Source organism: Balaenoptera physalus (assembly GCF_965194825.1).
Source record: "Balaenoptera physalus genome assembly, chromosome: 2".
Taxonomy (NCBI): Eukaryota; Metazoa; Chordata; class Mammalia; order Artiodactyla; family Balaenopteridae; genus Balaenoptera; species Balaenoptera physalus.
The window spans coordinates 26,462,209-26,483,704 of NC_138883.1; the positions used below are offsets into that span (position 1 = coordinate 26,462,209).

Below are 21,496 nucleotides of genomic sequence, written 5' to 3' on the forward strand. Positions count from 1 at the left end.
TCAGACCTGTATCACACTGCTCAAGATACGTTCCTGAGTTTTGCTGCTGAATACACATTTTAATGCTCACTTGAATCCCCAGAGGACCCTGAGGCTGAGCTGGTCCTCCTGATGGTCTCTTCTAGCATCAGCCTGAGACCTGAGGGCAGTGCTGTCCAGGGGACAGCCAGCCAGCAAAGATAATGTGTGAAGAAACTCTCCGATAGGCCGTTGCTTATTTATTAAGATTCCAGATACATGGGACCAGGATGGAAGCATCCTACGGTGTTTGGGAGAACACATACAGAGGTGGAAGTACGTACAGGTGGGTGATGCAATGAGGGACCGCCATTTTAAAAAATATATACATCTTAAGAAGCCATTCCAGCCATATTATCATTATTAGAAAATAAAACAATCTCCACATAGTGCTTTTCTTTGGTGCTCTTCCGTGGGCATGGGCCCCTCTGTCTTCTGGTCACAAGTTTGTCACTACTTCTCCTCACCAGAACCCCCCTCCACCTTCGCCAACTGCGCAGGGGGAGGGGAGAATCTGGAGGGAAGGGAGGCCCCTGACACGGGGGTGGGTGCAGATTCTGGCTCCTCTAAGGCCCTGCCATGACCTCCCACCCAACATCCTACTCTGGTCTTCCTACTCGGTTCTTAAATTGTGCCCTGGGAAATCACTGAAGTTTCCTCTATGCCCAAACTGGGAGCCACCATCAAGGTTCACATGAGACAAAACCAGTCTAGAATCTTTAGAAAGGGTGGGGACATGGGGACCAAACAAAACCCAGCCAATACCACCTTCTCCATGGTTGGATTTTTTTCATTTTATTTCTTGGTTCATTTCAATGACCTGTATCATGAGAGTACAACTGAGAAGGGCTATTTCCTCTTTACAGATATTCCAGGAACAGCGGATTTGCGGGTAAACTTCAGTTTTGTTCTGTTTGGGGGGATGGGGTGTCCTGAACTCTCCTTGCTCCACCGTCTTCCACTAAGTCAGGGCCCCCCCTCTTCCCAGGGAGGTCCCAAAGCTGGCTAGACTTCCAACTAAGAAGTTGGCTCCTAAACTTTTTCTCTGAATGCCAATGGATCCATCAAGTACACACCAGGGCCTTTCCCATTGGACAGAATTCTCATCATTACTGATACATTTCCTGTTGCCATTGGAGTTTTTTAAGTGTAAAAGCAGCAGCAGCAGCAGGATCCATCGCATTAGCACCAAGCCATCAGGACCACCTCCCCCTCTTTGCTTTAAAGGGGCTCGGATGCCGGGACACTTGCAGATGTACGCGATCCGGCGAGGCAAAGCTGCCCTGTGTACAGAACACCCACCCACCGCAAACCAGTTGTTGCACTGTTAGCCAGAGACGCTTTTTCTAGAAAAGATGGACTGCAAAGGCCAGTTGTGCACAAGCCCCTGCCGCAGCTCACAGCTTGGGTCCTCACGCTTGAGCAATGACACTACAGAGAACAGGGTGATGAGGTGCGACCCTCTGCCCCACCTCCTCGAGCACACAGCACAGTGAGGGGCTAGGGGAGGCTCCTGCAGAGCAGACCCCAAGTTCTCGCACCGTGCCATCTCCCTAGTCCAGACTTCATGACATGGCCCCCACTGGCTAAGTTAGGCCTGGGTTTTACCCCTGGTCCCTTAGAGGCACCTGTGCATCTGTCCGCCCAGATTGGAGACTGCACAGAGAGCTAGGGCTGAAGCATCCCAGATCATTCCAATGCTGACTGACAAGTGACTGTGGCCGTCCCCACAGGCAAAAGGGAGGGGGGGCACACTTTGCTGGTCTGTGAAGTCTCTTGGAACCCCTGACATTTTCTATGTGAAGGTATCTGAGAGCAGCTGCCAGGATTTAGCCAACGCTCCTGCCTAGGGTGACCTCAGCACGTCCCAGCAAAAGTTCAGAAGGAGCGGCGTCTGGGGGTGGAGAGGTGGAACCAGCAGTAGCTGCTTCCCTTGGAAAGCTGCGAGGTTGTGGAGGAGGGCACCTGGCCTCCTGGTCCTAGTGACGGGTGGGTGGGATCTGCCTGCCTCTCCAAGTGATGAGACGTCGGGTTAGAATGTGCGTGGATCCCCAGGGATGTGCCCCGGGGGCTGCTCTTATCCCTGCTTTAGAAGGCAGCTGATTGCGAGGAGCTTCTCCATGATGCTCAAAACCCTTCATCCTCGGGAGATCCTCTGAGCGGCCCTCCGCCAACCCCGTGAGCACCATACGGCATGTTCAAGGCTGCCCCCGACCTCCCACAAGTGGGTGAGAACAAACTTTCATAGCCACTCGCAGAAATGGATGACCAACTGTCCCCATTTGGGCAGGACTGAGGGGTTTCCTGCGAAATGGACTTTCAGTGCCAGAACCGGTCCTGGGCGAACTGGGGTGGCTGTCACCTTACACAGCAGCCTGGAGGACTGATGGGGGGCCGGACTGGTTGTCCTGCCAGAAAGCTGGTCTTCTAAGTGCACCCAGGGAGCTACGCTACACCTCCTTAGTCCAAGGATGGCAGGAGCAACCCCTCCTGAGGCGCTGATTCATGCAGCCCTTGGAATGCAGGGGAGGGGGCTTTGGTGTCCGCTGCCCCTGGATACCAGGAAAGATCAGGCAGGCTGGTGACCTCCACCGAGCCTCTGTCTTCAGGGTTCCCCCGCCTGCTCATCTCTGCTTCTGGGCCTTTCTGTGCTCCGCAAAGATTGGTTTGGGCCTCTCCCTATCCTGACCCGGTCCTCCCAGGGCTGCCAGAATCAAGTGCCCAGGGTGGCCTCAGACGGGGTCAGGTCCCTGCATATCCCTCACTTCCCAAGGCCTACCTGCTCTGGACCCGCCTCCGGGGAGTGGGAGAAGCCAGAAGAAGGGGGAGCGCTGGGGAGTCTTGCCTGGGCCCTGCTCTTCTCGGAGCCAGCACCATTCCCACCTACGGGCCCTGAAGTCTTGGCTGGCTGAACCCACTGTGGGAGTGAGCTCTGAGGTAGGGCAGGAAGTAGCAGCAGGGCTCCTGGGGGAGAGAGGGGGAGGACAGGCCCTGGGGCCGCGGTGACAGGCAGGCGGGGGCGCACCGAGGGGTGGGGTAACCAGGAAAACGCCTGAGTTCTGGCGGCTACTCTCCTGATGGTGAGCTGGGCCTGGGAGCCTAGAGGAAGGATGGAGGGAGGGAGCCGTCTGGACTGTGGCAGGAGTAGGGCCTCTTGAGGGGCCCCACAGAACCCCAGAGTACGCAGCAACCCTGCAAGAAAGTAACTGCCCTCTGGGAAAGGGAAACCTCCAGAAGGTACCCCACTTGAGTATGCCAGAGTCCTGGGCGCTAAGCACTGCCCACCCAGGCCATGGACAGAGGACAGGGGGGTCGGGCATGGGGTTAGGAAATGTGTTATGTTAGTGCTGCCTCTTGGTGATTTGGCAGGGAGAGGGGGCACTTCCTCGGTGGTCTCCAGCCTCAGGGGAGTCAGCTCTGGCCCAGGCCTCAGCGTTGCCCGTGGCGGAGGAAAAACATACCAAAGAAAAAGCCAGTTACAGATGAGCCCCGCGCCCTGCCCTCCCATCCCCGTTCCCTACCCCACAGCACCCAGAACTCCGCACACAGCCAGGAGGCGAGGAGCCCCTTCCTCTGGGACTGCTCGTGGCCATGATACAGGACTTGAATGTTGAGGCTGGTGGCTGTGGAGGTCTCCCCGTCGGTTTGTCTGTCCTTGGGTGGGAGTCGGTCCTTGTGCCAGGCCATCAGACCTTGGCCTCCAGCATCTCCAGGAAGAGTTTGTGCATGGGCACCTTGCCTTGCAGTTTGATGCTGTAGAAGTGCTGCACGGCCTTGGCAGCTGTCTGCCGAAGCAGGGGCAGCGTCAGCAGCAACTTGCCCGTCCTCCGCGGCTCCTCGTGGCGCTGGCTCAGCTCGTAGTCCTGCAGCGCCTCGTGCAGCAGGTCCTGCAGCTTCTGGACCGCCTCCAGATCCTCGATGTACATGGAATCTGTGGGCACAAGGCAGAGCATCAGCGGGCGTGGCCGGAGAGCACTGCCCTGGGCATGGGGGCCACCCCGGGGTCCTTGATCTCTGCTTTGGAGCCTTCCAAATCCTTGCTTTACAGAGAGAGAAACCCAGGCTCAGAGAGGTTAAGTTGCCGGTCTGAAGTCACAGAGGCCAATGACAGAGCTGTGGTTCACACCCAAGGAGAGATCTGTATCCATGGAGGACTTTTCTTGAGAACCCACCAAGAGGTGGCAGTGGAGACCCTGAAGGGCTTAAACACGAGCAGACCTGTCATTGTCCTGGAGGTGCCAGGTGGACTCTGGACCCGAACTGGTGGAATTGTAATCTTGCGTCCCTCACCTGCTAGCTCTGTGACTTTAGGCAATTTATTTAATTTCTCTGTGCCTAATTGTCCTAATTTTTTTTTAATAAATTTTTATTTATTTATTTATGGCTGTGTTGGGTCTTTCATTTCTGTGCAAGGGCTTTCTCTAGTTGTGGCTAGTGGGGGCCACTCTTCATCGCGGTGCACGGGCCTTTCACTATCGTGGCCTCTCCTGTTGCGGAGCACAGGCTCCAGACACGCAGGCTCCGTAGTTGTGGCTCACGGGCCCAGCTGCCCCGTGGCATGTGGGATCTTCCCAGACCAGGGCTCGAACCCGTGTCCCCTGCATTGGCAGGCAGATTCTCAACCACTACGCCACCAGGGAAGCCCCTGTCCTAATTTTTGAAAAGAGATAATAGCCATACCTACCTCAAGAGGTTAAATGAGTTACTATAGATCAAGGGCTTAAAACAGTACTTGTCACAGAATAAGTACCCAGCTAGTGGTATCATCACCACCACCACCACCATCATCATTAACACCATCACCATCATCATCTTATCACCATCATCATCACCTTCATCATCATCATGATCTTCATCGCCATCGCCACCCTCATAACCATCATGACCGTGATGATCATCATCATCATTATTATTGTTACCGCTGCCACTAGGCACCAGCTCAAGTCTTCAGTGCATTCACTAACCTTACAAAATAGCTGTTACAGTTACATACACAGATAAAGGGGCTGAGCTCTGTGTCTGGGTGCCCTGTGGTGAGGGATAATGGGGGGACTAAGATAGCATGGCTGGACACATGGGGCACAGTGACGGAAGATGCTCTTGGGAGTTCTATAGAATCCTGGGGAGGGCTTTGGACTCAGGCCATGAACTTCAAATGAAATTTACCTAAACCCCAGAGGGGCAGGGAGGTGCCTGCTGACAGCTGGGTCTGAGCAGAAGCAAAGTAGAACCCACTTCATGGCCTTGGGGAAAATAACCAGCCCTCTTCTGATGTGCTTTAAAGATATCGAGCCACCACCCTGAGCTGCAGCCCCCAGGGCCTGCCAAAGGTGGGAGGGTAAGGGTGCATGTGAATCAAGGGAACTTGAAGCTCTGGGTGGGTTGTCAAGGAAGACTGGGAAAATTTCCTGAATTCTTCAAAAAAAGCAGGGCAATTCCTTTGCATGGTGGGTTGGTTTAGATACCAGACTGCCAAGGGCAGTTGTACCAACTGGCTAACCCCAGTAATTCCCTCTGACATTTTGGATCCATACTCAGCCCATGCCTCCAAGGGTCCTGTCTCTTTTTCTTAGGAGAATAGCAGTAGAATGAGGTGGATAAGACTCTGGAGTCTCAGATGCTGTGTGACTTTGGCCAAGTTACTTAGGCTCTCTGAGATTGTTTCTTGTCTGTGAAATGGAGCAAATGAGAGTGCCTACCTCACAGGGTAGTGGTGAGGGTTAAATGAACTAGCACGTCATCAGGCACTAATAAATGTTGTTACTATCATTACTGTGAAAACTCAGACTGCAGGAGACTGCTCTTGCAGGGCCGGCCCCATACCTAAGACTCCTCCACATTTTTCTGCTCCTTGTTACCAAGGCGGTGAGGACTCTTCCTTTGCCAGCTGGGGATGAAGCGTGGCTCCATTCCTACACTCTTGGCTGATTCCAGAGCGTGCAGCCAAGATGCACTGGTCCCTGTAAGGCTGGGACCTGGCCATCCAGATTCCTTGCCTCCTGCCAGTTTCCTCTCCCCACCACCCCACACTCCCCAAGGAGGCCAAAATTGGCAGCTGCCTTCGACCAAAAATGAAATAAAATAACATTGGAAGATTAATTCCTTTGCAATCCATCAGCGAGTCTGTATCGATGGCATTGATAAACTGTTAATTACAAAATCAATGGCTATGAATTTTTTCTGCCGTCAGGGAGCCTTGGAGAGGCCGGGAGGTGGGGTGAAAGACATCCAGCAGGCTCCGAGGGGGCGTGGTTTGGGGCCATAGCCTCTGACCCGCTACCGCCCACTCAGCCTCAGCAGTGGCACCCATGGTGGCCCTCGGGGCTGCCACCAGCACCACTCCAGTGATCTCCTAGCCCCTGTCTCTCCTCCAGCTAACACACTGTCTGCCTGGGTGACTTTCCTACCTCGCTGCTGAGGACAGGTCGCTCCTCCACAACCTTTCACGGCTGCCTCTACTGACCCTATTCCACCCCACTCCCTTCAGAGTCCTGGAGCCTCTGCTCTGATACCAACAGCTCTTCTAGCCTAACCTCCAAACAGGCCTGTTCTTTCTGTTTCCTGCCTGCATCTGATCGCTCCACGACGCAGCCAAGGCCTGAGGCATCACAAACTCCTCTTTTTCCACTTGGAGCTCTTGAACCTGCACAGAGCTGCAGGATGGCCTGGTAAATGCCACTGGGGCAAGAAGTCTAGGTTCCCGGCACTTTGTCTCTCATGGCAAAGCACCTACTCAGGCAAAGCTTGATGCTAGCGGCAGCTCCTGCCGGGCTCCGTCGGTCCTCAGGTGTTTTGTATTTGTATGTGTGTACGTCTGTGGGTGCGCATGTGCATGCGTGCATGTCTGTATGTACTGAGATCTAAGGCCAGAGCAGCTGGCAGAGCTAAAGAGTCCTCTGAAAGCTTGGCATTGAGGAGTGGGTGGAGACGACAGCTGAGTGGCCTCCCACCTCCTCACGTTCCTCTCCTGGCCTGGGCAAGCGTGAGCTCCGGGTCTTGTGAGAAGTGGTCGGGAGAGTCCAACATCCAGGAGGTGCCCTCCAGGGTCTGGGCAGCCTTGCTGCATCTCGCTGTGCTTGCCCTGTGTCCTCTGATTTCACTGGTTCCCTCTCCTCCTCGGCCCACCCAAATCCCCAGCCCCTCTACAACCGCTGATGACAATGCTTCCCTTTGAATAGGAGAGCGCAGGGAACTGTGAGGGTGTGAAACTATTCTGCATGATATGTGATGATGGAGATTTGTCGTTGTGCATTTGTCAAAACTCATAGAACCGGACAACACAAAGAGTAAGCTCTGAAGGCAACTGTGGACTTTTGTTAATAATAATGTATCAGTATTGGCTCATTGGGCTTCCCTGCTGGCGCAGTGGTTAAGAATCCACCTGCCAATGCAGGGGACACAGGTTCGAGCCCTGGTCCGGGAAGATCCCACATGCCGCGGAGCAACTAAGCCCATGCGCCACTACTGAAGCCCGCGCGCCTAGAGCCCGTGCTCCACAACAAGAGAAGCCACCGCAGTGAGAAGCCTGTGCACCACAACAGAGTAGCCCCCGCTCGCCGCAACTACAGAAAGCCAGCGCACAGCAACGAAGACCCAACGCAGCCAAAAATAAATAAATAAATAAACAAATAAATAAATAAACAAACGAAACTAAAAAGAAAAGCCGTCAGATTAAAAAAAAAAAATTGGCTCATTAATTGCAACAAATTACCACACTAACTCAAGATGTTAATAATAGGGGGAATTGTGTACAGGGGCTGGGGAATGAAGGAGGGATGGTGTATGGAACTCTATATACTATCTGCTCAGTTACTCTGTCAATCTGAAACTGTACTAAAACCAAACCAACAGCATTAGCATTCTCTAACAGACTACATTACAATTTTGGAATCAAGGTGTGTGTAAATGGTCTCTACAGAAGTATGTAAAATGTTTAACTCTTATTTTGCATTCATTTTTTAATAAAAGGGACTTGAACTAAAAAAAAAAAAAGCTTCCTTCTGTCTATTAGGTCACATTCCCTGGAAGCAGAGCCTGAGATGGGGGTTCGGGTGCATGGGATTTGTGGCGAGTGTGCTTTCAGGAGAAAGGAAGGTGGGGAGGTGGGATAGGGCGAGGGTGGGGCAAGCACGGTAAGGATGCAGCCTGGCTTGCGCCTGAATCCACTCCAGGAGTCCAGCCTTTGGTTCCCCTGTGTGGGTCCGCTTTTGGCTGAAGGTGCGAAGGGGGCGTGGGGGTTGGTTGTGTAACCCTCCAAGCAAGGCAGGTGAAGGTAGGTCTCTGGCGAAGGGGGCAGTTGTGCGCTATCAGCAGCAAACTTCAGCAGCTGGAGCACGGATGCACTAACCCAGTAAAGGGGGTCTGAGTGGGGCAGTGACAGCATCCCCTGTATTCTCTGTGAAGCCATTTGTTAGGGGACCAACTGTCTCAGTTTTACAGGGACTGAGGTTTCCCAGGACATGGAACTTTCAGTAAAACTGTGACAGCATTAAGCAAACTGGCTGGTTACCCTATTTGTACTGTCTCCATCTGGAACCAGCTCTCCCTCTTCCATACACTAATAACACTTGTTTTCTCTAATATTAATAATAATGATAATAATGAATATTTATTGAACATTTCCTCTAGGCCAGGCATGGGCTAAGCGCTTTATCTTCAATCATTTAAAAAAGTGCTTGGAGGAGGGATGGGGATATCCCCACTTTACACACAGGACAGAGCTACGGAAGGGTGCCAACTTGCCCAAGGTCACACTGCTACTAAGTATCAGAGCTAGAATTTGAACTTGGGTCCAATTTGAACTTGACTGAGATTTGAGCAATTGACTACTGCATGCGCCCAGCAGCAGAATTATGTGTCTGCGTGCCTGACACTCTCTCTTTAGGACAGGGACCCTGCCTTTCTCCTTCTTCTGCAATCCCCACCACAACCCCTGCACCTGGCCTGGTACCTGCAGACTGTGGACACAGGTTACATTCAAGCTCACTCACCTGAGTTACCAATGCCCGGCCCCTCTCCCCAGATAGTCTAGCTAGAAGTTGGTGGGCGCTAAAAGAAGTGGAATGAAGCCTCCTTTTTAATGCCAGGAAAGTTTTCTCTCTTGGGCCTGAGCAATTTGAGTGGGAGATTCAAGGAGTATGTATAAGCTTGGAGTTGATTTTGGAATCAGAGGACCTTGGTTTGGGTCCTAGCTCTGTCTGACACTCTTTAACTGTGTGACCCTGGGCAATTTGCTTCCCCTTTCCAAGCCCCAGTTTCCCCATTTGTAAAATGGGGTTAAAATAATAACTTTGCTCATAGGGTTGATTGTAAGATGAAATCAGCTCATGGCTAATTGATTTAACAGACTGAGTACTTATTATATGCCAGGCATATTGTAAGCATAATTATATATAAATAAATCCCTTCCATAGTCTCCTGGGGTGGAGTCTTCTGGACTGTTTGTTGTTCCCATTTTACTGATGAAGAAACTGAGGCACAGAGTGAAGTGAGGTACAGACTTGCCCAAGTGGCAGGAGCAGGATTTGACTCTTAGCAACCTGCCTCTAAAATCTGTGCCCTTAACCCTGTGCTGATCTTCATGGCAAGGGCCCAGCAGAATGCCCTGCAAATCAAGGCCTTAGGAAATACTCAACCAATGCCATACTTCATCACCATCTCTTCAACTCCAGGCCACCCCTTGCACAATCTTTGGTGACAAGAAGCTCGGGCATCTTCACACCATTCCTGCCCCTTACAGAGGTCCTGCTCACAGGCCCCAGAGCTGTGCTCCCCAGGCCCAGAAGACCTCTTGGAGCTCCCCCTGAACGTACCACACCCGCCCGTACCTGAGTTGGCCAGGGCCAGGGCCTTGAGCGTCACAAACTCCTCCTTCTCCACCTTGAGCTTCTTGTACCTGCGCACCAGCTGTAGGATGGCCCGGTAGAGCTCCAGCAGTCCCGCGAGGCGGGAGTGCTCCTCGTCCATGATGTAGTCCTCAGCGTACACCAGCTTGTCGTCGTAGGGCAGCGAGCGGTACACGATGCCCAGGATGAGGATCTCCATCCAGGCACTCTGAAGCAGGCTCATCTGGTCCCCCAGAGAGAGGTTGGAGAAGCCTGCAGGAAGAGGGGACAAGCAGGGCAGCAGAGGTCAGGTGGGCAGGCCAGGGGCCTCCCTGGGGCTGGTGGGGAACCTCTGGATCCTGCCCCTCCCTTTTACCTGCTGGTCTCATTGTCCTTCCCTTGGTGAATGAGTCAGACATGGAATTCATGGAAAAAACTTAACAAAACAAGAGCTCAGTCAATGTTGACAGTTGTTATTATCATTATTATTGTTAGTTCTATGGTATTTTTCGAATGTGCAGAGAGGCTCTTTGATTAATTAAATGCATTTGTAATTTAAGGAGTTATTGAATTCATAGTAGAATCAGGAGGTGGCAGTATAGGGTGCCCTCCACTCAGAGGAGTTTCCATATCCCCCTCTCTGCTCAGTGCAGGGGAGGCTTTAGTGCTTTAGAGTGACGACTGACCTCAATGCAGAGTCTCAGCTGTGCCGAGACTCAGGGGCCCAACCAGGAAGGAGGAGGAATCAGCTGTTCCCAGCCAGTGACCACAGCCTGGGGCTGCTAAGAGCTCAAGAGCGCCCAGGGTCAGGGGGCACTTTCTCACAGGCAGCCTGTCCTCCCAGAGGTCAGACCCCTGCTGGCCTGGCCATCACTCTCTACCTAACAGTGACCCAAGCAGTCCTGTATTCTGTGAGCTTGGATCATGGGCGTTTCCCCCTCCCTACTAGCAAGAAGGCTGAGTTCAGAGTGAAAGAAGGATGGGGGCAGGGGCGGCTCCAGAATTATGACACTGTCTTGTTCAGTGTGCTCTGGAGATTGCCTGGGCTTGAATCCCGACTCTGCGTTTACTACCTGTAGGTTGACCTTGTAAGAGCTGTGCTACTTCCCCAAACCTCAGCTTCCTCATCTATGAAATGGGTATAACAGTAGTGCCTGCTTCAGAGAGTCACTGTGAGGTCTAAATGAGACCATGATTACAAAACATACATTTACTGAGCTCTTACTATTATTATTAATGATGAGAAGAAAGTCTTCATCTGCAAAATGAGAATGACACACTGGAACTGTATTATATATGCACTTAACTCAGGTAAAGTCAATTAACATCTTGATTTAAGAGAAAGAATAAAAAAAGGAAGGAAGGAAGGGAGCAGCGAGGGAAGCAGGGAGGGAGGAGGAGAGTTGATTTTCAAATATCTTGGTCACTAAACACAAGGCAGTAACTTCAACCAGAAACTCAGTGATGGGTTCCAAGACGGACCACACCAGATGTACCAAAAAGGAAAGGTATCCACAAAGCCATTGCACTATGCACCCGTCATGGACAACTGAAATTAAGGGAGCTCCACGGGTAATTTTGCTTATGTAGGACTCTTTACTTGCTGACCTAGAACCTAACCCCACTTAGATGCAGTGTTCTGACTCGGGGTGTGGTGAGGATGGAAAGAGATGGTCGTGGGAAGCACCTAACACCTCCCCCTGCACACAGATGGTGCTCAGTACACCTGAACGAGGAAGGTAGTGACGGCTGTAGCTGTTACTATTACTGTTGTTGCTGTTGTTAGCATGCTAGTGACGTGATTCTTCTCCCCCGCGCCCAGACTGGAGGCCCGGGGTGGTCCCGAGCCTCTGGATCGGCCAATCCCTCTGGGTTTTCTTGGAGTCTATTCCACCCTCATCTGCTGTCCTCTGTCTCTAAAAGCCACTGTCCCTCCCTGTTTTCCAACCAGTGCAACAACCAGTGTCCAACTGTAAGGGGCATCCAGGGGAGGAAGCCCCCCTTCGCTCAGTAGGTACCCCTTTCCCGGTAAACACCGTTTTTAGTCTGACTATCACAGTTCGCAGGCCGATCTGCACAACCCGGACCTGGGATCACCACCCGGCTGCTGGCATCCCCGGGTGATCGCCCACAGAGCTGGAGCGATTACACTGCCGACACGGGGTGAGCGGGGATTGATGCGCCTTCTCGGGGGAGAGGCTGTGGCACAGAGGGGTCAGGTGCTCGTGTGTTGTCGTCCGGATCCCAGAGTGGGAGCGGGTGAGCAGCTGCCCGTGGTGGCGGGGAGAGCCGGGTGGTAATGAAAGATAGATAGAAATGGACATCCAATTTCCCTTATCGGGCCTCTGAGCAGGAGAGGCCTGGGGCGACATTAATTAACAGATACCAATCAGCCAGCACGGGGGGTGTGTGTACGTAGGGACGTGTGGGACTGCACTGGGGGTGCGGGTCTGAAGGCAGACAGACTGGGAGGGAAGATGTAGGAGGTGGACGGGGCAAAATTAATAGACAATTGAATTGGAAGGTGGCAGAGAGGGAGGGTGAGGTAGGAGCTAGGCTTCTGGAAACGAAAGACAAAAGATTCACGAGAGGCTCACGGCTAGAAGAACATAAGCAGCACGCTCTGCCCCCTCGTTCATGCCCCACATACTTTCTGAGCACCTACTAAGTGCCAGGCCCCGTGCTAGGCACCAGGGACAGAATGGCCAGCTGGAACCAGAGCCGATCCCTGCCTTCAAGAGCTCAGTCAAGAGGGAAAGCCACACCCCAAGTTACCGTGTGTCCCCAGGAGGTTACAGCTGTAAGAAGAGCTCCAATGAGATGAAGGGCTGAGAACATGCAACGGGGGAATCTGGCCCAAATGAGAGAGTCCGGGGGACTCTGCAGAAGAGGAGACTTTGCGGCTGAGCTCTGAAGGGCGAGCTGGAGCCCTGAAGGGGTGTGTCTGCTCAGACCGCTGTCACTCCTGTGCCCCGGGCTCCCGGGAGCACGGGCACCAAGCCGCTCACCTTCCGAGCCCCACTGCCAAGCGCCCAGCCTGGTGCAAAGGGGCCCCACAAACATTACTGGCACAGAGGCAAGAATGGACAGATGCCACCAGGCCTCGACTCCTGGGTGGCGAGAAGATGGGCCAGAAGAACATGGTTGGACCCTCTTAGTCCTCTAGACATGAGTCCGGATTTAGCTGCCTTGGCTTATCATGCCTGAGTCAGAGACAGGCCTACAGGGCAGGTTGGTGGCAGGCGGTGGGGTGGAGGGGGGGATGGAGCACCTTGGGGATGTGGGACCACCACCTGAGGGTGTCCTGAGGCCTGTGTGCACACCCCCTGCTAGGCTGGTTTGAGGAGTGACTCAGCCCCTGACTCTTCTCTTATTCCTTGAGCTTCTTCAGAAGGAGCCAGAAATAGCTTTGAAAATCCAGGTGCACACCCCAAAGTGCTGCACAGCAGATAGAGGCTGCTTCGTTTTGTGCAACGTCATGGGGGAAATACTGGATATTTTCTAATATTTGAAATAGCTCAAATATTTTCTAATGTTTGACAAAAGAAACACAAGAAGGAAAAATGAGAAATAAAAATTATCTCTAGGAGAAAGGAGGGGGAGGGGATGGGGATGGAGGTGAGAGTTCTGCCTACGCGTTTTTGTCTAGTTCTGGCTTTTGAACCTGTCTGTGTTGAAGAAGTGACATTAAATCAAGCATAACATAAAAGGCATTCTCCCTTCAACCTAGCAATCTCACTGCTAGGAATTTCTCCTAGAAAGAAAAGTATGCATAAACGTACAAAGATAAATGTGAAAAGGCTGTTTGTTAGATCTGTTTGTAACGACCCAAAGCAGGCGACAAACTAAATGTAACCAACGTACTATATGTACTTACTATATAAATGTAATAAAATGTAATTATTAGCTAGATGAATGGAACAGTAGAAGCCACTAGAGAGAATAAGGAAGAACCATGAATGTGGATGTAGAAAGATACTCATTGCCCAAGAAAGATGTTAACTATTAAGGGCACAGACGCCAGAGCCAGCCCGTCTATTGGAATCCTAGCTCTGCTGACCACTGGCTGTGACCCTGGGCATGTTTTCTGTGCCCCAGTTTCCTCATCTGTAAAATGGGAATAATAATAGTACTTACCTCATTGGGTTGTTTGGATTAAATGAGCTAATGTGTGGACTGCTTAGAACACGGCTTAGCATATAGTAAACGCTACTATTTCATATAACTAAATGAAAAAAGCAGAGTGTAAAGCAGTGTTATAGTATGAACGATGGCAGGGAGGGGACACACACACAGTGGCTATACACCTACACAAATTCCCAGAATGATGCTTAAGAAAGATGCGTATTTGGAACACATCACTTCCACCCCTCTGCCACATCTTTACTGGAAGCACATATTCTTTCTTTTATTAAACCCAAACAAAGGAGCTGATGCACTCCTCCCTGCCCTTCAGCAATGCACCCTTCACTTCTGCGTTCCTGTGCTGGGCTGGGTCTCCTCCATCAGGTGATCAGCAATTCTGGGGCAGAGGGGCTGCTGGGAGAGGCTACGTGTGGCCGTGCCCCTGGGGCTCTCCCAGCTGGCTGCCCACTCCCACCTCTCCCACCTTGAGCTCTGCTGCCCCCGGAAAGTTGCTTTATCTGCACCAACGGATCTAATAACATTCAGGCTCTTCCCAAGCCCCCATCCCCCAGTGATTTGACAGCATGAGCTTCTAGAATTTAAAAAAAAAAAAAAAAAAAAAAAGAGCACATAATTTGTGGCAAGTGGAGTTCATAATCTGTTAATTTATTATCGTTTCTGTCGACCTGGAGGGCCATTAGCAGAGGTAATAAAGGGAGATGTAATTATAGGATCTGAGGCCACTCCAGACACAGCTGCTGTCACTCGGCAGCCCATATTTCATCGGCCGCTGGTGTTCTTCTCTCCCCAGTGTGAGCCAGACGGTGGCTTCCCGGTAGCAGGGTCTCTGAGGGGCCCTCCGCTAGGAGGCCTCCAGAGGGGGGGGTCCCCTGCAGAGGCCGTGCACATGTCAGCCTGGGCTGGGCAGGGCCAGCCGGAGGAGGCTGTCCTGGCTGGGGCACCCTCGGGGCTGCCTGGGCTGGAAGGATAACACCTAATAACATCTGCAGGCTGCAATTCATCAAGTGATGCCCACTGCCTGTGAATGTTCGCTGCCTCTGGTTCTAACCTCTCGCTCAAGGGGAAAAGAGGTGGACACTATAAAGACTTGGGCTTGTTCTCTAGGCAGCCCAATACCTGGAAAATTCAACTCAAGGGAAAAGTCTATGTTGGGGTGGGCAACTTCAGACTGACTCAAACCAAAGAGCGGCTGCTGTTCCGGGGGAACCACAAGCAGCCCCAGCTTTCCCACGGAACTCACCCTTGCAAAAGTGTCCTGTGTGTTCAGTAATATGGGGAAAAGGGAGGGGAGTGCTGGGAATGAGTTCGCACTCAAATGAGCCTTCCTTCCGGCTAAGCTGGCCACTCAGTGCCCGCGTGAATATGTCCGCTTCTGTGCACAGCACTGAATGTCCCTCTGGACTTTTCCTCCATGGCCACTTGCCCATCAATCCTGAAGGCCTAACTCCTGTTCTACTCTCTCCCCCGAAGCCCGTGGCATCCCTCCTGCCTCTGCACTCCATCTTGTGGTTCTTCCTGCTGCATTCTAACTAAGCATCTGCCTTCTCACGTGTGAGATACAGGAGGTGGGAAATGGGTGGGTAGAGAGGAAACAAGACTGGCTGTGGGGGGGATAACTGTTGAAGCAGGGTAATGGGGAGGTTCATCATACTCTTTGGTCTACCTTTGTTTGAAATTTTCCATGAAAAACTTTTTTGGTTTTTTTTTTTTTTAATTATCTAACTTATTCCCAAATGAGACCCTTAGGGCAGCAATTAATCTAATTCTTTAGACGGGCCACAGCTCCTAGCAAGAGAGCTTACATACAGTTAATGCTCAATAAATGCATGCAAAAGCAAGTAGGAAGCACCCTCTGTGTGCCAGGCTCTGGATTAGACGATACTGAGGCATGAAATGTGGTATCCTGCGCTTAATTCAGGGCAGCGGCTTGGGCTCCTCTCCAGAGCTCTAACCCGAGCCGTCTTAAGAAGCCACTCCTTCTGTCTGTCCAGGGACCAAGATGGACAGTTGCTGACACAAGTCCCAGGGTGGGGCCCTGGCTTGTATCCTCTCTACTCAACCTGCCCTCTTTCTCATTTTCTTTCTCATTCTCTTACCAGGTCTTCAGATAAGTTTTCCATCTAATCTGAGATGGGATTAAGTCAATTAGTTTAACTATATCAGGCACTTGATTATGTCATCACCCTTAATATGAGGTTTACATGCAGTAGCAGGAGACCCTATTAATTAATTTTACCTTAAACACTAGAAGGTCAGGCCCAAATAATTCAGCAGGCAAATGTATGCAAAATAGGCAAATTAGCGTTTGAGACAGACAAATGAGCCCCTATGTTTATTTTATTTTTTAAGCAAAAAGAATTCAGCTTTGGACAAGGAGAAATGATGATGTGAAAGGAGGCTTTTAATACTATTAGCAATGACAACGACCATGGTCACAGCCTCGGCCATTTATCGGGTTCCAGCTCTGTGTGGGGCCTGGGCTAAGCGAGCCAGTTCCTCCCAGCAACCCAGTGAGGGAGGCTCTACTACTCACAGGTGGGGACCCCTGATGCACAGAAAGACGAAGCATCTCGCACAGAGCCAGTAAGGACAGAGCTGGGATGAGAGGCCAGGTCTGCCTGAATCCAAAGTCTGTGCCCTCGGCAACCATTCTGCTCTGCCCACTGCCCTCCTGGTTGGGCACAGACGGGAGGTGGAGCTGGGAGGTGAGACGGAAAATGGGTGCAAGGGAGGCACTGCCTCCTGGTTCTACTCTACCCCCTGGGGGTACGAGGTGGTAGAAGAAGCAGGCAGTGACCCACGGGCCCGCCAGGAGCCACTCCTGAGCCGTGGCTGCGATGCAGTACCTGCTCAGCCTGGAAGAGGAGTGTATGATGGGAAGGGGGTGTGTGCAGGGGGAGCTGTGCCTAACTTGGCCCTGGGTTAGTGGAGCAATCCAGGCTGAGGTGTCTTAAGCAGTGGCCTGACCCCACATTGGTGCTGAATCAGCGCAGGGCAGATTCAAAAACTACTGAGTGTGTAATCCCAAGAGGCTGAGCTCCTTAGTAAGGGCGCTCCAGCCCAGATCCCCAGGGAGCCCACCCGTGAGTCAGGGAGTCCCTGTGGAAGGAATTCTAGGCTTCCTGCCAGCTAAGTGACACCAGCACCCACTCTGAGCCGTTGTCCGCAGGAAGGCTCCTTCCTGTAAGCTGTGCCCATAACATCTTATATAAGGACTTTTTGACTTGCCCCAATCAACTGTGGGCCTTGGCATCTAAAGTTTCGGACACCTTTGCTACATAACCATGCATGCTGTATTCATCTTTCAGAGCCGGTGGCAAACACAGAAAGGATCTACAGACAGGAAGATAAACTGTCCCACATTACAAAGCTAGGAAGAATCTGAGTCCATGGTAGGTCACTGCCAGAGAAGAACAGGATGTCTCCCCGACACTGTGAGCCAAGCTGTTAGAACCGCAAAGGAATAAACTGCACAGACTTTAGAAAGCTCCCCAAGAAGGGTGTAATGCAGAATATGTGGGTATCAGAGTCTACAAAAACAAATTAAAAATCAGCTCCCTCCCTTCATCCAGAATGAAAAAGACCGAAAGAGGGGTTTGGGGCCACATGCAATGAAGAGAAGTCCGGACCACCCAAAACACGTTTCTAACATGTACTTTTCATGCCAGAAATGATCTTAAAGTCATAGAATCCAAACTAAGAGACAGGCCTCCCTTAAGATCAGGCAAATGGCAAGAGCGAGCACGCAGCTGATGTCAGGATGTGCCAAAGCATCATACACATGCTCGCATTTCATCCCCACGTCAAAGCCCATGAAGGAGGTACTGCTGGTATTTCCTGTTTGCAGAGAGGTTCGGCGACCTGCCTTGGGTTACACAGCTAGCAAGTTGCAGACCCAGAACCTGAGTCCCAATCTGATTCCAAAGTGCATGTTCTTAACCATTCCACTTCATCTGCCTCTAATAGGAAACAAGAGAGTCGATCCCTCTTCTGTGTTGTTTTCCAGTATATTTCCAATAAGATTTAGGATAAAACCCTGTTCTTTGTTTGGCCTTTAAGGATTCAAAGAACTTGCTCTGATTATTACCTATTGTAGAAGCAATCATACCCCTGCATAATCCATTCTGAAGAGCCCCCAGCAGTTCAGGAACAACACTGGACCTTCCAAACAACTGCTCACCTCCAATCCCACAAAGAGAGAAAGGAGGCCAGAGAAAAGTAGTCTTGCCAAGATTCCACAGGGCTCCTGGGTCATGGGCTCCCGTGCATAAGAACCAGAGCCACGGGGAGAGCGGCTGTGAGTCTCTGACTACACCCTCCCTCAGTCCTATGGGACTCACCTGGGATGTGCTTGGCCCAGCCAATAATGACCACGAGCTCCCTGTCTGCCAGATCACAGAGAGTGGTCAGAGCCTTGATGTCGCCCTCTGGCATGCCAGGCGGTGGCATGGCGTAGAGTTTGTCCGGCTCAGCCACCAGCAGGTAGGAGACGATTTTAGTCACTGCAACAACAAAAGGGAGAATGTAAATGCCTGGGAAAAGAGGAAAGGGGCCAAGGTGGAACCCGAGATGGCTCAGGAAGAAAAGTCGGGTTCCAAGGAGCCTCAGGAAGCTCAAACATGGCTAAAAACCCCCTCCATTCCTCCCTCCCTCCCTTCCTTCCTTCCTTTCCTCCTTCCCTCCCTTTCCTCCCTCCCTCCCTCTTTCTTTCTTTCTTTCTCTTTCTCTCCCTCTCTCTTTCTTTCTTTCCTTCTATTTTATTGATGATAGTTGATTTACGATGTGTTAATTTCTGCTATACAGCAAAGTGACTCAGTTATACATATATACATTCTTTTTTATATTCTTTTCCATTATGGTTTATCCCAGAACATTGACTATAGTTCCCTGTGCTCTACAGTAGGACCTTGTTGTCCATCCATTCTATATGTAATAGTTTGCATCTGCTAACTCCAAACTCCCAGTCCATCCCTTCCCTACCACCCCCCTCCCTTTCTGGCTCCACAGAGTTGCTGGCAGTGATGATTTGGGCTCTTGGGAAATATCCCAACAAGGGAAGTTGCCTGGTGAATTCTCTTGAGAGGAACCTGATTCGAGTGGGAGGTGAGGGGACATGTTCTGGATGCTGGGCCCATGCTTTCTTAGGATCATGCTGCATTTGGAGCTACATTCTGTGAATGCCATAGGAAAGGTGCTCTGAATGAAGCCTGAAGTACCCGATACCAATGCCAGACACTGATGCCCCTCCCCGTGACCCTCAGTGCCCCATAACCCAGCAGTGTGAAGATGGCATTTCCCCAAGGGGACGCCAGATGTTCCAGGAACAGATGCTGGCAAGAGGGGCAGGGACTGCCCTGCACTCACATGGCTTTTTAGCAGGAGGAGAAATCTGTAAGCTCAGATACGGGCTGCTCTCTGAGTCCAGCCGTCGCTTGTATTTCTGGCGGCCTCCACGCACTCGGTCAAGGCGCACACCTTTTGGGGAGGAAAGGGAGAAGGTCTCAGAGTTGTTCGGCATCACCAGGGGTGTTAGCGCTGACTTTGGAATTTCAGCAATGGCTAAATCTTCAGGGCTACGCCCCGATGGCTTTTTTAACAGCTGCCACGTGGCCAGCCTCAGGCCAGGTGGCTGGACAATCCTAAGATAATTGTCTTCACAGTAATGGCCCATCCCGGTTGCCCTAGGCCTGGCCCTGCCTCTCTGGAGTCAACATCCTCCTGAAATCCATCCCAAGCAACCTTCAGCTCTTGAGTCTTTCTGTCTCCAAAAGACAAAGCACAACAAACACGCTCCTCCAACGGCTGGGGAAAGAAGACACGTCGTTTTATCTGCTGTGAATCCACGCCGGACTGAGTTAGCTTACCAAGAGAGGAAAGGAATCCCTGCCACGGGCAGCCCCTCCAAAGAGCTATAACAAAGATCTGCAAACTTCTCACATAAGAAGCATCTAGATGGGCACTCGTTACAAATGTCAATTTCTGGACCCCTCCCTCAGAGATTCCAGGATTCAGTTCTGTCTGTCTATACAAACGCCCCACGGGAGGAGGATGCTGGCTGTCCTGGCCACACCAGGACCACCAGTGCCCGGAAGGCTCTCAACAGCAGGTACAAAAGCAGCTGTGGCCATTCCACGCTGACATCCATTTCCAGGAGTGAGGCCCTACCCTAGGGAGACAGACCCCTTATTGTCACTGGGTCCACACCACCTTCAAGAGTGCTGCCCACCCACAGCTCCTGCTGTCTGGACAGAGCTGTTGGTACCACTTGACACCCCACCAGCAGGCAGGGCGGACAGGACCTCCAGGGGGCTCCTCACCCAAGGGCACACAAGCCTGTGTGTGGCCACCAACCTATGTGACCTGACATGAAAAGATGGATGGGACCCGTCGACTGAGCTCCAAGTGAGAGCTAACACAGAAAGCAGAGCGGCTCTCCTTTCCTTACCATGAAATGGACCTTGACTAAAACACATAAGAAGTCAGAGACAGAGCCAGAGTCCCCAGAGGGAGCAAGCTCGGTGGCTGCAACTCCTCCTCCTTTCCCCAAAGGTCAACAGCATCATGGGCACAGAGCCCCAGTCCGGTGATCTTCGGGGCCCTGTCTTTCCCCGGCACTTCCTCCTGCCGGTCCTACCTTCTTCCATCTTCCTAGCCCACGGGGGCGCTCGGAGGGCCAGGAGGATGCTGTAAGCACATCCAGCCAGGCTGCCTGAGGGGACTGTCTTTTGGGGGCCAATCAATGCTCGGCATTTCATCAGCAGCGTCCTTTTTACCCCACAGCCTGGCACTTTTGTATTTGATGCTGAACATGGCTGTAGTGAAATTTTTTTCCCCGGAAAGGGTCTACCCAGCATCCCACCCCTGCTTCCTATTTCAAGGCAATTCCCCTGTTGTGAGTCATCTCACTGGGGAGCGTAGCAGTAGTGCTCTCAGCCGCAGGGGTGTGGGCAGCCCTGGGCCAGACTCTCCTGATTACTGCATCTCCCGTGCCTGGGCTCTCCGGGGCTTCCCTTGGTCCTTGTCTGGCTAAGTGTGGTCCTTGAGCCTCCTGACGGGCTTGCGATGAACTCCCCTTCTGCTTCAAGGGTCAGAATGGGTTGCAACTGACCACCTCTATAGTGGGTTCTCTGGGACAAGACACTGAGATAAGGACATGAATGTAGGCAGTTTATTTTGGAGGCGTTCTCAGGAAGAAAGTCAATAATGACCACAGCTTCCTAGCGGATGCGGCTGTATAATCCACTTCCATCAGTACCTCGGACCTTGAAGGGGCAGCCGAATCCCATCCAGCACAAGACCAAACCCACGTGCTGATGGGACTCTGGCTCACCCCTCCCGGACCCTTCTGTGAGCATAGAAGGAGCAGGCACATAAGGGCAGGAAGGAGGACAGTTCCTCCCTTTGGGTAAAAGGTTTTTGGGGAGAAGTTCCCTGTTTGGAAGAGTTTTCTTGACCCCATCCTGTGGCACAGCCACAAAGCAGCTCAGCCCTGCCTACTACACCCGAGG

The 21,496-nt window shown here is 51.9% G+C and overlaps 1 protein-coding gene across 9 annotated transcripts in view; it reads right to left on the reverse strand.

Annotated features, from left to right (window-relative positions):
- Window positions 1–224: 224 nt before the first annotated feature.
- The window catches only part of ESRRB (estrogen related receptor beta), a 196,920-nt gene continuing 175,648 nt past the window's right edge, over window positions 225–21,496 (reverse strand). For all 9 annotated transcript variants that reach the window (XM_082451780.1, XM_082451778.1, XM_082451779.1 and 6 more), the window contains 4 exons: window positions 19,353–19,463; window positions 18,329–18,490; window positions 9,846–10,115; window positions 225–3,949 (listed from right to left, as the gene is read on the reverse strand). In XM_082451780.1, the coding sequence (XP_082307906.1) occupies window positions 3,705–3,949; window positions 9,846–10,115; window positions 18,329–18,490; window positions 19,353–19,463 (788 nt within the window). In that variant the 3' untranslated portion in view covers window positions 225–3,704. The remainder of the gene's footprint in view (window positions 3,950–9,845; window positions 10,116–18,328; window positions 18,491–19,352; window positions 19,464–21,496) is intronic.